The 15,510-nt window shown below is 35.9% G+C and overlaps 1 protein-coding gene across 1 annotated transcript; it reads left to right on the top strand.

Annotated features, from left to right (window-relative positions):
- The first annotated feature begins 9,325 nt into the window (after nt 1-9,325).
- On the top strand, nt 9,326-14,988 carry LOC107829574 (calcium-dependent protein kinase 2-like). Its single transcript, NM_001326226.1, is given in 8 exon segments — nt 9,326-10,211; nt 11,051-11,194; nt 11,272-11,424; nt 13,180-13,295; nt 14,091-14,258; nt 14,358-14,485; nt 14,583-14,682; nt 14,749-14,988. Coding segments are annotated over 8 exon segments (1,569 nt in total). The 5' UTR covers nt 9,326-9,526; the 3' UTR covers nt 14,824-14,988.
- The last annotated feature ends 522 nt before the right edge of the window (nt 14,989-15,510 follow it).

The raw sequence follows: 15,510 nt of genomic DNA, 5'->3' as shown, positions 1-15,510 counted from the left end.
TACATTTTTGCAGTATCGCAGCGAGCAAAATATTTTTGAAGTTCGTACTGGTCTGCATCAAAACCGCGGGAATAATACACACACCGTCAATGAATCCAGAAGATTATGCTTGTGTGGAAAATGGTCAATCTATCACTTGCCATGCTCACATGCCATGAAGTGCTTTCAACAAACAGGTTTTGCGGCAACGAAGTACGTTGATAAAGAATATGGTGTTGTTGCATACGTAAATACCTATAGTGGACGGTTGCAACCAGTGGGTGCTGAGCATTATTGGCCGCCGGAACTATTTAAATGGTATGTAACAAGGATTATGTGTGTCAACGGTAAGTGCAAAAAAGAACGCGGATACGGAACCAAATGGATGTTGGTGATACTGTTTATGCAAATAAATGTGGTATATGTTTCCAAATAGGACACGATCACCGTAAATGTCCTTCAGCTGATTTGGGAAGCGGTGATAATTCAGCTCCAGGTGTTAGTTCGTCCAATGTGCCCAATTATCAAGGATAAACGTAGTGTTTTGTTGTAGTATTTTGGTTGTACTAAATGTCTGTAAAGGTTCAGTTTGCAAAATTTCTAAAATAAAATTATGTTTCCAATAGGGTTAAATCTAATTGATATTTAGCATTAAAGATTCAATGCAACAATTTAAAATATCCTCCAAGAAATAAATAACAATTTTTATTCGCTATTATCGTCACTGTCTGGCACTATTTCATTGTGATTGTCTTCATCTTCTTCATCAATATCTTGTATGCACCCTTCCGGATCGAGGGCATCGTAATCTAGGCCCCAGTTGACACACATTTCTCATATTTCATCGCTATCGTCAATAAGATCACTTGCTTGATTTCTACAACAATATGGGACAATTGTTGGGAAAACAGGATAATCAATGTCTCTATGCAATTTTTTATTTTCTAATAAATCCCACTATTGATCCTCCGTTCCTTGTAGGTAGTTAAGATCATCCAGTGCGTGATGAACGGCTAGTGCCTTTTCCATCTCTAAAATCTCCTTCATCAAATTTCAAATCACTTCTGGTTCATCTTGGTGTGTGTTTATTTGGAAGGTTGCAGACAGTGCTTGTGGTACAACTAGCCCATGCTAGTGGCATAGTACTTCATAATCACACCGTTTTGAGTAAAGGGGAACCCATTGTAGTTTTTCGCCCCAAATTCTCATACCTTCAGGCTTTGTAGAATGCACCTTGCCCTCAATAATGTGCCCTGCAACTTTGAGATCAGTGTGTATATTGATAGGATTATTTTTCAAGAGACGTAAAACACCATACCACTTGTCATCAACCAAATCGGTATAGCAACCTAGCATATTTCTTTCAAGGTAGGGATCGATTGTGTTATGACATGTTCCATGTGGATCTGTTGAACTACTTTTACCTTTTTGCCTCTTCTTACACCACTTATTAAATGTTAGTGGCATTTCTCAAATGGATGTTGTAATGGTTCTTGAAATGGTCTTTGAATACTGCAATGTTGGTTCAACTTAAGAAGAACTAAACTGCACGAAATTGTATATTAAACATAGCGCATCACCAATATGCGTTATGTTTATTGTCATGTCGAATTAAAAACGTTGTCGACCTGAAAAAGCTGTCGATCTGCAAAGTTGCACCCACTTGTACCCTAAAGAATCATTAGCGCGTGAAACGTAGATCATCACCAATATGCATTATGTGTATTGTCATGTCAACCTGGAAAAGCTATCGACCTAAAAAGGTTGCACCTACTTGTACCCGGAAGAATCATTAGCACGCGAAAGAATCATCAGCACGCGATACGTAGCGCATCACCAATATACGTTATGTAACCTAAAATCACTCTTATCTACCTATAAATACCTCGTGCATTTTATTTATTATTTGCGTTGTAACGAAATGAAGAAAACAACTTTCTATTAATTTTTTATTTTCGAGCATTACGACATGTCTGGACGCAATGACATACCAAGGTGTAACTGTGGCAAACGTGCCATTTTGAAGCCATGTTGGTCAAATTGCAATCTAGGGTGAATACGTTGGATGTGTAAACAAGTTGTAAGTTATTATTATTGAAAGTTATGTTTGTTAATAGTTTTTATGTAACATGTTAATTAATAGTCTTTTGTTATCATCCCCATTGGTAGGACGAAAATTAATGTGGTTTTGAAGAATGGTATGATGAAACCATTAACCAGGAATACTACAAATCATATTTGCTAAACATTTGGAATCTGACCGGTGAGTACGAACTGCAGATCTTGAAACTACAAGAACAACTTGCGGCAGTGAAAGAGAAACTAAAAGAGGCAGAAGAAGAAAATAATCGGTTGGAAGAGAAATTTAAGTGGTTGAAGCATAGAATAATGGGCGATAGTGACTAAACAAATACATGGATGTGTTAAGTGTAGTTTTTTATTTTTATGTTGTACGTGTCATGTATTATCTTTAATTGTTAACGAATTTAAATCTATGTTAAGCTGTCTTTTTTTTTGCTCTAGTGTTAAACTAATAAATAACCCGAAAAATAAAAACACATGCGCAAATTATGTAAAACATCAATAATTTTGCTATTATATATTTAATGTCATTTATATAACTCAGAATACATATCAATGAGTCCCACAACCTGTATGCTTTAAAGCATTGGTTGGCCTGAGGCACATCCCATCCCACCCGGCTATGCTATCAGAATCATCCTCATCACGTCGCCTCTTTATCGGAGGATGCGTTGCGACATGATTGTCAGTATGGCTGGCAGGCTCGGTTGAAGCGGTTGTTGGGCCATCAGTACCTACAGAATAATAAGATATTTTACTATATGAAATATAGAATACTAACGTACGTGTTAGCAAAAAGTTTAATGGTTATACCATGGTCTCAGCGGGCTCCTGAAATAAGATCATCCATCTCCGGCAAGTTAGTATCGCACAATGTGGCCTCCGTGACGGGCGATGACGAAATCTTTAACAAAATATAAACACTTTAGATATTACTAACTAATATATCAGGTAAAAACAAATTTAAATAATAGTAATACAAACAAACCTACGCCTGAGTAGCGACACAATGCTTTTGTCGGAACATCGAGGTGCACTGGAGTAGATGAAGTATGTGAAAGATCCTCAGCAGCCCTCGGTGATGAGCTATAACTCAGTCATCGCCTACTATGCACCTCTCGTATCGGACGATCAGCAGCAACCGTCGATGGCTCTGGATGATCAGGATAATACTGATCCCACTCTTGATGTGTAATAGCCATGCCCGCGATCAACAATGGAGCTGACGGGGTCACCTGCGAATTCCCTGGTGACAGTTGAAGAATGAATGACATCATATCATGGGGAGCATCGTGTGTGCATCAAGGTAGTCACCCGACTGATCATCTCTAATATCCTCCACAGGTGCCCTAACGCCCCCTTGTTGGGGACCCCATCCTCACCAACCACCACGACCACGTGGGCCACCCCTTCCTCTCTGGCCACGCCTGCCACGTCTACCATGTTCAGGGGCCACTTGTGGCCTATGATGGTACTCCTCGGTCGGCACATAAGCATCCTCGTATCCTAAGCACCCATCCTCTTGGGCACATCTCAATGTGTCAGCAACAAGATCAATAACTCGACGGCCAAACCCGTGCACAATTACCACTCCCTCGCCTGTATGTTGTAGCATCTCCAGTCATAACTGGTAGAACTGGTGTAAGCCAATAGCCTGCATACCATATAAAATATTAATTACGGAAGGATAATGTAACAGTATAAGTAAGTATAACAAATAACACATCAGTGCCTCATGCCTCTCAGCGTATGGAATGTACTTACCACCAGCGCGATGAACGGGATTCCCGACGAGAAGTCCGGTAAATCTGCAATACCAACCCATGTACTCATGCTCGCCGTCCAAACGGTCAGGTGGAAGGTATTGTGGAATCAGGCCATACCTCCGGTCCCAATCCTCTATCTGGGCCTCTAGTCGGGCCAAGTATGTCTGGGCGGCCTTGTGGCGATCATCCCGCTAGTAATGTGTCATGTGCCAAGTGGGCAGAATAAGTATAAGCTGGGGTCGACCAAACTGTCGAAGGACTCGCTTGGTGGCATGATGTTCGACTATATCGAGGCATATCAGTGGGACGGAAGAGCTCCACATAGCTAGATTGCGGGAGCAATAATCCGTCAATCTAGCTATGAGCGCGTCGCTGTGTGGCCTCCATACGAACTATTTATTAAACACAAAAATCGTGAGTAAACACAACACATATCAAGCCAGGCCAAGTAAACTTAAGTATATATGTAACTGAGCGCCTTCAAGTAAATCCAACAAATCCCTGTAATAAGGGAGATGATGTCGAGCCTTGACCTCATAGGCTAGGCCTCGCCTATCAACCCACCTCCTAGCTAGTGGGAGAAACGGTGGAGGTGGTATATCTGGAGCTATCGGTGCTAGAGGTGGCTGGAACTGCAGGAACCGCTCCCAGGCCCGAGCCTAATATAGATTGTGGACGTAAAATTTAAGGTATTTTTTACTATATATGTTATAATCATGAAAAGAATTGACTATGTTTTCACATGCAGCAGCGGTATAAAATTGGCAACATCTCTCTCGGTGCCCATGCACGCCCGACACATCTGCCTATACAGGTAAGCTAGAACAACTGCACCCCAGCTGTAACCAGATAAATCATCTAGCTGCTCCAGATGATGTAGAAATCGCAAGCTGACTAGGTTTCCCGAAGTGTTAGGGAATAGTATACCACCAAAAATCATCAACAGCAACAGTCTCGTCTGCCAGTCGATATCCCCTGGCGGTGAATCATCAGTAATCTCCGCGTGCATCGCCACCAGATGCTGCTTAACGGGCGTCAGCTATAATCGACTGGCTCCACTCAACGCAGTCGCCTCCGCAAGCTGAAAACCGGTGAGCCTCTGCAACATATGAAGGTAGTCCTCTCCCGTATAGTCCCTAAGAGCATGCTGGTAAGCTACAGGTATACCATAAACGGGCAGCCCAAAAATAACCTCCACGTCCTCTAGCGTGATGGTAGCCGTGCCGATGGATAGATGAAACGTGTGCATGTCCGGTCGCCACCGCTCTATGATAGTCGTTATCAGCGCCCAGTTGAACTACAATCGGCCGATCTCAATGATCCTATAAAAACCCGTTCACTGAAGGCGTCTAACTATACGGGGATACAATGGGTGGTCCCTAATGAACTCCCATAGATCGTTTATACGTCTGGGGTGGAAGGTCTCGGACAGACACTACCCATCCCAGATGTGTGAAGACCTATGGTTTCCCTGGAGCAACAGTAGCTCTCGAGATACAGGTCCGGAATGCACGGGGGGAAGCTCCATGATGATGTTTGTAAATAGAACAATATTAATTAAAGTATTTTTTTGTTTAATCGTTTAACATCTTTAAATATATTGCAATATCTTTTATATTAATATTTAATCGATAATTTTTCTATATTATTACTTAGGTTGATACATTTTCTATATTACTATTTTATATGTTAGTTTCTTACTTTTTTGACTAAAATTCGGCAATGTTTTGTTTGAACTATCATCTTTTTCAGCTATTTTTGGGTATAATAGAATTAAATAATTAATTTTCATAATTATATTATATAGTTAATAATTATTCATATAAAAATACTTAGGTTGGCAATTTTTCTATATTGTTGTTTTTTAATGTTATTTTCTTACATTTGTTGACTAAAACTCGAGAGGGTTTGTGTTTGAACTATCATCTTTTTTTCAGATATTTTTGGGGTTAACAGAGAATTAAATAATTAATTTCAATAACTAAAAAGATATTTTAGTAATTATTCATATAACAAATACTTAGGTTGATAAATGTTTCATATTAATATTTCATATGTTAGTTTCCCATATTTTTTTACTCACATTCTACAGGTATCATCTTTTTAAAGTTTCTTTTTGGGTTATAACAGAATTAAATATTAAATTTTCATAAGTAATCAAGATATATTCAATAATTATTCATATAAAAAAATACTACAAACTTAATAGTAAATAATATTGAATTTATTTCATTCGTAACGATTTGTTTGTTAACTGTCATATTTTGCATAAATTTCCCGGCAACATCTCTTTTTTAACATTAACTAATTATTCTATGATTCATATTTAATATTTGATAATTATCTACTAATACATTAAATTCATAATTGAGTACTCTAACCGAGTTTGTTAAGCAGAGCACGTACGTTTTATTCTAGACTACGGAATCTTAAATAGCACTAAAGTCACACTATTCTAAATGGCCATAAACAAAGTCAACTACCATAAGCTAACATTTATTATCAGTTTTACTACTAAAGGGCACTACATAATAATTAAAGGGCACTAAACAACAATAAAGTCACATATTAATATACATACAACACTAAATCACATATAACAATAATTATTCAATAAAATAACATCATATATTTTTAATATTTTTTAAGCACATACATAAATTAATCCGGATAAAAAATAAATAAATAAATTATATCACAAAACGATCACAAAAAATATACAACATAGTAAAAACAATTAATAAGCACTTTATATACATGAGATTTATCAAAAAGTAAGTCGGAATACCTCGATTTAAAGTTTTTTGAATTGTGAAAAATTGATGATTTGGGAGCCGAAACGAGCAACAGACGAGATCCACTACACGACAACGCTTTGGATCCGATTTTAACTTGCTAAAATATGGAGAGGACACAATTTTTGGGGGACGGATGGGCTCCAATAGAGATTTTTGGGTAAAAAATGGGGAAGGGACCGTTTTTTAGTTTCTGCTTCTGTCTAGTCGGGGAAGGAAACGAGCCCGATATTTTATATAGGTATAGCGCAAATTGTGCTATACCTACCTCTCTCTCTCTCTCTCTCTCTCTCTCTCTCTCTCTCTCTCTATATATATATATATATATATATATATATATATATATATATATATATATATATATATATATATATATATATTTTACCGACCGATTTTAGCGCATATATTACATGCGTTATACTTTAACGGACAAACGTGTCGTTAAGGTATAGCGTATTGAACACATGCGTTATATATAAATTGGTCATAAGTTGATTTTTTTTACCTATTTTTGTGTTTTGAGTCCAAATAAGCAATACTTTGGTTCCGAACTCGAAAAGCCAAATATGCTTATGGTGCTTTGACCAAACTTACTTTGGAGTAGTAAACTAAGCACATTGGAAAATTGTTCAGTTGCTCAATTTTATGTTCACAAAGCTTCCATAATATATAGTACAAGAAATTTCTTTGAGCTGGACAACCAAGATGCTCATCTTACAAGTACTAATAAATGCGTTCATTATAAAGTGATTTTTCTACACGTTTTATAGCCCGTATTTATCGAGTTAAACTGTTGTTTCTGTGGCTAATTATTCAAGATGAAGCTTTTGGCTCTAAACTAACTCACATTTCACTTTTCAATATTCGTTAAAGGTGCTTTAATTGATTGGTTCAATAGTAGTATGACATACTATGAAGGATATAGTTAGCAATAACAAACAAAGTGAGCATAACAAAATGACAGGTATGCACAAGGCCTAAATTGTTGGGAAAAAGACAGGTAAATACAAGCATTGTCTATTGCACGTCTCAAAGTCTTAAAAGGAAAAGTGTCTTATACTGAATACGGCGCGACCATGTATTATCACCTTACCTGCTACTTACTTTGCCATTATCACTTACTCATACTTGTGTATACACACTCTTTTCCCTTCATTTTTAGTTGACATATATAATTAGAGGTTTCGAGTGCTTTTTCCCTTTTATACCTTTTGAGACGGGACTTTTTTTCTTTTATATCTTATGTGACGTGAATCTAAATAAAAAACAAATGAAATTTTTTCCTATCTTAAAAATATTAACACCTTTTTATATTTAAAATAATTTAATTTTAACTTTTTCATATTATCTTTAGTAATACACGTTTTTTTTACATAGTAAGTCCAGAGAACAGAAAGAGGATGTGACTAATGAGAATTGAACTCACATGTATTGCATGGGACTATGTTGCTTGGATTCTGCAAAAATATCGTCAGATTTCGTGTCGAATTTTCTAAAAATAATGTAATTTTGGAGGATTTAATACGGATGCAATAATATTTTTGAAGAGTTGGCACAACATAGACACGAGAGACTACTGGTACTTTGGAGTTGTAAGCCTTGTAATAATATGACAGGTTAAAGATTACAAATTTTACGTTTTTTTTAAAAAACTTTATCTTCAGTCAAAAATTATTATATGGGGGTAACCGATAGAGTAATTAGTGAATGTGGTTATAATGCGTGTCGTTATTCAGGCAAAAACTTAATGAGCACAACGTGCTCTTATCTGTAATTGGAGTGGAGCAGTGGGGTCTCAACCCATTCAATTCACATTGGTTTTCTTTCTTTTAATAATATTGGGTCCCCCTAATTATATCCTAATCTCTTTCTTTTTTTCTTTTATTGGTTGATTCGTAATATTTTATCTAACAATATCACTCTTATCTGATTCGTTTATACTATTCTGCTCTTCAAAAAGATAAGATTGATACAATGTATAGGTCTCAAAATCTAATACTATCACTTTTTAATTCCTTGAGATTACTTTTGCTCTATTATTAACATCTGAGATGTTAAGTAATGAGAGAATATAGTATAGAACACATTATAAAGATACAGGTGTTTAAGAAAGGATTAAACATGATTAATTAATAAGCTGTGGCACATTGACCTAGTGCACAAGTAGGCCCACACAGACAGCTCCGGCCTTACCTACCCCAAACTTGTTTACTGGACTAGTATTTTCTCTGTCTCAAATGTTTTCCTTTTTTATTTTTTTTATTTTTAGTGAAATAATTTATAATTACATAAATTTTTATGGTTTATTATAAATTAGAAATTTTGGAAGTCATTTTTTATTTTTAAATTTTTATATCCAAAATCAAATAACATCACATAAAATGAGACAAGAAAGTAAAAAAGAACCCCCTCTAATTAAGCTGATTATTATTTAATTAAACTGATTATTGAGGACTTAAAGTTTTTATTATTATTATTATTGGCTCTAACAACCCACCAAAAAAAATATCTTTTTACAAAAATAGTCTCCTCTTTTCTCCTCATTTTTTGTACCTTTGTCCAAGATTTCAGATTCTTCTTTCTCATTGTTACTCTCCCTATAAGATTAAATCCAACTCCCTCCATTTCCTATTCTTACAATATAAATCTAGAATCTTGAACAATTCCTTAATCTCTCTTTTATTTTGGATAAGTATTTCCTTAAGTCTTTCTTGAAAAAAGATCCAAACTTTTTGCCATTTGCCTTACTTTAATGGTGTCTTTAGTGATATATGTTCAACTTAGATTCTAATATTCCTGAATCTCCATCTGTAGTTCTTGTCCTTATTCTGTAATTTTCTGTTTCTGTTCATCAGCTCCTATTTACTGGATCTGCTTCCATTATTATCAGAATAAAGATATAAAATGGGTATCTGTTTGAGCAAAACAAAACCAGCAGAATCCAAATCCAATGGGCACCATAGATCAGGAGGAGGTAGTGGTGGACCCCATCAAACTCAAATTCAGTATACAAAATCTCCAGGTCCAGAATCTCAATTGCCTATGAGGCCATCAGCAAGTCCAAAACCAGTTTTCAAGCAAGAAACCATTTTGGGGAAACCATTTGAGGATGTTAAAGCATACTATACATTAGGAAAAGAATTGGGCAGAGGTCAATTTGGAGTTACATTTCTTTGTACTGAAATAGCAACTGGTCATCAATATGCTTGCAAGTCAATATCAAAGAAGAAACTTGTTACAAAATCTGATAAGGAAGATATGAGGAGAGAGATTCAGATAATGCAGCATTTGAGTGGACAGCCAAATATTGTTGAATTTAAAGGTGCTTATGAGGATAAGAATTCAGTGTGTTTAGTGATGGAGTTGTGTGGTGGTGGAGAGCTATTTGATAGGATTATTGCAAAGGGGCATTATACTGAAAGAGCTGCTGCATCAATGTGTAGAGCTATTGTTAATGTTGTCCATGTTTGCCATTTTATGGGTGTGATGCACCGCGACCTTAAGCCCGAGAACTTTTTGTTGACAGATAAGAGTGAAAATGCTGCTTTGAAGGCAACTGATTTTGGGCTGTCCATGTTCATTCAAGAAGGTATTTCTGCTGTTTGCTGTCATTTGTTTTTTTAGAATATGTAGCAACTTTGGGATGAGTCTTTTTTTATGGCAATTCTAGTGCAATCATCAAGTCACAGAACTCCTTGTACATATCAAAATAATTGTATCTATGATGCTAAGATCATGATTATTAAGTTTAGAAGCATACGACTTTTATCTTTTTAGAATCAGGGGATGTTCATATCATTAACATGCTAATCCAGTCTTTCAATGCCAGAAAGACCTCACCTCACTTTTTACTGGAAAGATTTTGCAACAAGATCTGTTACCAATTCAGGCTAAAATTGAAAGGACTCGTAGATTTTCAGCATCGATAAAGGATTTTGCTTATTTTAATTTCCTTTTAAATTTGGTTCTTAGAATTTGTTGTTCATGTTTCGACTCTGTTCAAACTGGCATGTAAATTTATTTATATTTCTGCAGCCTGGTTTGGCTCTCCTCTATTGTTGCTCTGGCTCTCCAAAAGTACTGTCACACCCGTGTCGGATCCTCCAAAAATGTACTAAATTTGGAGGATCCGACACGCATCCAACAACATTTTTGAAGAGTCCGAGTAGCATAGCAGTCTCCTCCCTCTTGCTTACGAAGTTCAAATTATTTTAGGCCTGTTTGAACTTTTATGAACCAAACGTCCCATTATACAAAATTGGCTTTCTATAAGATGATGGCTCATTCAGATACTGCCCTTTTCTTTGCACAACTTTTTAAACTTACTCAACCTAGCAGTTTTTGCATGATTTTTCTACTCCTCCTTATTGATGCTACCTCTTCTCTTACTTTGTTTGGTTTGTAATCAAATAATGGAATTCCTTGCAGGTAAGGTGTACAAGGATATAGTTGGGAGTGCTTACTATGTTGCTCCTGAAGTCTTACGAAAGAGTTATGGCAAGGAAATAGATGTTTGGAGTGCAGGTGTTATGTTGTATATACTACTTAGTGGTGTGCCTCCCTTTTGGGCAGGTAAAGTCAAATGCTCTCTTCTGAATAAATTATCTAGGCTTTCCTGTATTTATTGGTTTCTGTATTCTATAATGCAGAAACGGAGAGGGGTATATTTGATGCCATATTAAAAGAAGACATAGACTTTGAAAGTCAACCTTGGCCCTCAATAACAAGTAGTGCCAAAGACCTGGTCCGAAAGATGCTCACCAAAGACCCAAAGAAACGCATTTCTGCTGCTCAAGTTCTTGGTACGCGTAAAATAACTCATTGACTTTAATAGTGGTAATGGTTCAGCATTAAGTAGTATGGTTATCCACTGTTGGTTTCTAATGAATCCTCAAAAGATGGAATTTTAGCTTCTATGCATGGTGATGTTGCATAGATCTTATTGTGTTTGACTTTGTCGTTACAGCTTACTGATCGTATCACTTCATAATTAACTCTTTGTTGATAACCAAATAGGTTTTGTGAATAAATCAAAATCCATTGCTTCATTACTTAAAACGACGGTGCGATGCAAAGCAATGGGTTGTCGGCTTATGGCTGAAGGAATGTTCTGGACATTCTTATAGTTTGCGCTTAGGAGAACCTGTCTTGTGTTTGTCAAATAATATCATTTGTGACAATTAATAAAAATATTCATACCAATATCATTTGATTTCAAATCCTTTCTAGAGTTTGAAACTTATAGCTAGGGATGGCAAATGGGGCGGGCGGGTTTAAGACTATGCGGGGCGGGGGCGGGGCGTGTTTAAGCCATTCTTTTAAAAACTGATGCGGGGCGGGTTGCGGGTTTAGACAAGCTTTTTTTAATTTTCTTTTTTTTTTAAGTCATATCAACCATTAATTATCTTTGGTATCTTTGGTTTATGCAGGGAAATTTCAATTATGTGCAATAATTGTTACAAAATTTTAATGTGCATGTGAATCTATTACACCTACATACATAGATACCTACTATCTCTGGTTCGAACAAATCTGTTCAAGCTTTGGCACAAAAGGAAAGTAAATGCAATATTCTCTATAAGAAAGGTGGCAAGTTATTCTGCTTATTAAATTTTCACATACTACTTACAAAATAGAGGAGCAAGACAAAGCAAATCGAAATGCACTTTCATATGCAGGACTAATCCTTTTCCTCCCAAATTTTGGTTTGCAGTGGCGTTAGAGTTAATTAATACTATAAGAGTTATAGCTTCTATTATAGTAAAAATTATTGCATTAGAAATCTCATACACAGAAAACAGATGAATTGAACTTCAAACAAATAATTTTATAAATTTCACAATTTAATATCATATATTTGGAATAAAACAATTTTAAAAAAAATAGTTATGCGGGGCGGGGCGGGTTGAAGTCTTCACGGGTTTACGCGGGTTTGCCCCGCAACCGCATCGTTTGCCATCCCTACTTATAGCTAGACAACTTGCTTGAATCCACATGAAGCCTCAGAGATTTTTACTGCAATAGGAGAAAAGCTAATTGTTTGATGGCATCAAAGACTTGCAGAACCAATTACTTTCTGATAACAATTGTAAACCTTTAATAATCATCTGAGGTGAAAAGAAAAAGAGCAGATGCTATATCCATCAGTCAAGAATATGAAACCTAAAAGATAGGAACACCAAAATATGAGAAGGCTGATAAACATGAAATACACAAAAATTTCCTGTCAGTTCTTTGAGGTAACAAATACTGTCAGCTCAAAATAATCCAGATTCATTGTCTTTCCTCTATATTTATTTTAGTTTTAAGGTAAGAAATGATGTAGTGTACCTGCTTTCAGATCTTATTTCTTCATTGGACACTAGGACCCGTTCCCCTTTGCTTTGATCTTCGATTCTATCATTCTTTTATGGATAAGACTTCAAAATATCAGTGGTTCCTATTTTATACTTTAACTCAACTGTTGCAACAGAGACAAACCTTTTTGCTATTCTGGTTAAGTATTCGAACCGACATTAACTTAGACCATGTGTATATTTGATGTGGCTGGTTGATAGAGCATCCTTGGCTCAAGGTAGGCGGAATAGCATCAGATAAACCATTAGACAATGCTGTCCTCTCAAGAATGAAGCAATTCAGAGCTATGAACAAACTCAAGAAACTTGCTTTGAAGGTAAGCTTAAACCTTCTCAGCTCTGATTTCTTTTCTAATTCAATACGACAATTATGCACCAATCTTAAGCTAGTTGGTGTTGACTACATACATCCTCCATTTGACCCATTTCATCCCTTCACTCTAATTCAACGCTAGGGGAAAAAAGGAGTACAGGCATAATTTGAAACTTACCTCTTGTTTGTTTTATTTGCCTAAAGAAGAGGAAAGAAGAAATAAGATCGAGGAAAACGACTTTCCTTTTGGCCCAATTATTTTTAGATGAATAAGAGACAGAAGCTTACAACTTCCCTTTCTAGTTACATCAGACAGAAGAAAGTAAATTATGTTCCTTCAGTTTATCCTTATTATCATTTACTCTTCCTGCCCTTTCTTTCGAGCAAATTATATGTAGATCATGATTATAATACGAGTGTAAGCCATGTTGTGAATCATATTCTTTGGATGAACTTGGTAAATATAGTGTGTTGGTGTTCTAGATATAAATCTGTGATCATATTTTAGAAATGATGGAGTTTTTAGCACTCTTTTTAGTTTTGCCTTGATTAGTTTTATTCTCCTCGTGAATTCTTTTTTCTATGTAATTAATTATTTATTGGTACAACTGTAAAATGTCCCCGGGTTCAAAGTATATAAGAGTAGAAAATCTAATTCAAGAATATGATTCTTTACAAAAAGCAAAAATCAATACTGAGTGGCATATCTTATGTACTTGTTCTTGTGAATTCATTTCTAAGAGTATCCTCCTTTACCCTAAAACTAGCTCATTGCTGAATGAAATGGTTTTGAGATCAGGTCATTGCTGAAAATATGTCAGCAGAAGAAATTCAGGGGCTCAAATCGATGTTCCATAATATTGACACTGATAATAGCGGCACTATCACATATGAAGAATTGAAGAGCGGATTGGCTCGACTTGGATCAAAGCTCACGGAGGCTGAAGTTAAGCAATTGATGGAAGCTGTAAGACACAATTCCTCAAGACACATTAGCTGTTTCTTTCCTTCACTTTGTTGTTCAATTTTTGTAACCATGAAATAACTAATGTCTTGTGCACTTCAGGCCGATGTGGATGGAAATGGCTCTATTGACTATATAGAGTTCATCACTGCCACCATGCATAAACACAGACTAGAAAGAGAGGAAAATCTATACAAAGCATTTCAGTATTTTGATAAAGATAGCAGTGGGTAAGTCCGTTGTGCAAGTCTAGTGCAAATCCAGCAGTGCATGATCAAACTTGTGGAGTTATTAAACCGCTGTTGACTTTTATTTTATCAAATGCAGGTTCATCACAAGAGACGAACTCGAAACAGCTATGGAAGAGCATGGAATAGGCGATGCAGCCAGTATAAGGGAAATAATATCTGAAGTAGATGCAGATAATGTGAGTTTTGTGAATGTTATTCAATCCAATATACTCGAGCCAGTGCTAATTCTGTCACATTTACAGGATGGAAGAATCAATTATGAGGAGTTTTGTACAATGATGAGAAGTGGAGCTAAACAGCCAGGCAAGCTCTTCTAATTAAACGAGTCGCCTAGTCGTGAATTCTTCAAAAGTTGCACCATGGGAGGGTATATCATGGCCAGCCTTAACAGTTGGGATTTTAAAGTTTTCGAAAACCTGTATATTGTTGATTCCTCCTTTCTAAAATCTTTATTATCTATGTGGTTCTTTTTCTCCCTTTTTTTATAAACTGTGTTTGACTAGACAGACTACTCAGTAGTTGCAAGTTATTTTCCATTTCGCAAATGAGATTGTCCTAGAGGTTGGGTGTTACATTTTATGCCAGGCTTTTCAAATTGAGGTGTGAATATGAAGGAAGCTAAAATTGGGGGTATCCGATGAAATATTTTCCTTCTTTTGTGAAAGAAAAATCTAAAGGTATGGGGACACAGTAGGGGTGTACGCATCAAACCGAGTCAAATCGGGAAATAAAACCTGATGTGGTTTGGTTTAATTTGGTTTGGTATTGGAAAATAAAACCCGACCATATTTGGTTTGGTTTGGTTTTAACTAAAAAAAAGTCAAACTGAAACCAAATCAACCCAATAGTACATTTATATAATTTTTAAAAATATTTTATACATATAAATATTTATTGTAATGTAATTTATAAATATTTCTTAAACTTTTTACAATTTTATCTTTTAACGTATTATTTCAAGTTTAGACTTAACATTCTTGAATGGTAAATAAATTTTATAGCCC

The sequence above is a fragment of the Nicotiana tabacum genome, chromosome 21 (assembly GCF_000715075.1).
Source record: "Nicotiana tabacum cultivar K326 chromosome 21, ASM71507v2, whole genome shotgun sequence".
NCBI lineage: Eukaryota > Viridiplantae > Streptophyta > Magnoliopsida > Solanales > Solanaceae > Nicotiana > Nicotiana tabacum.
This window is presented reverse-complemented; position numbering and strand designations above follow the sequence as displayed.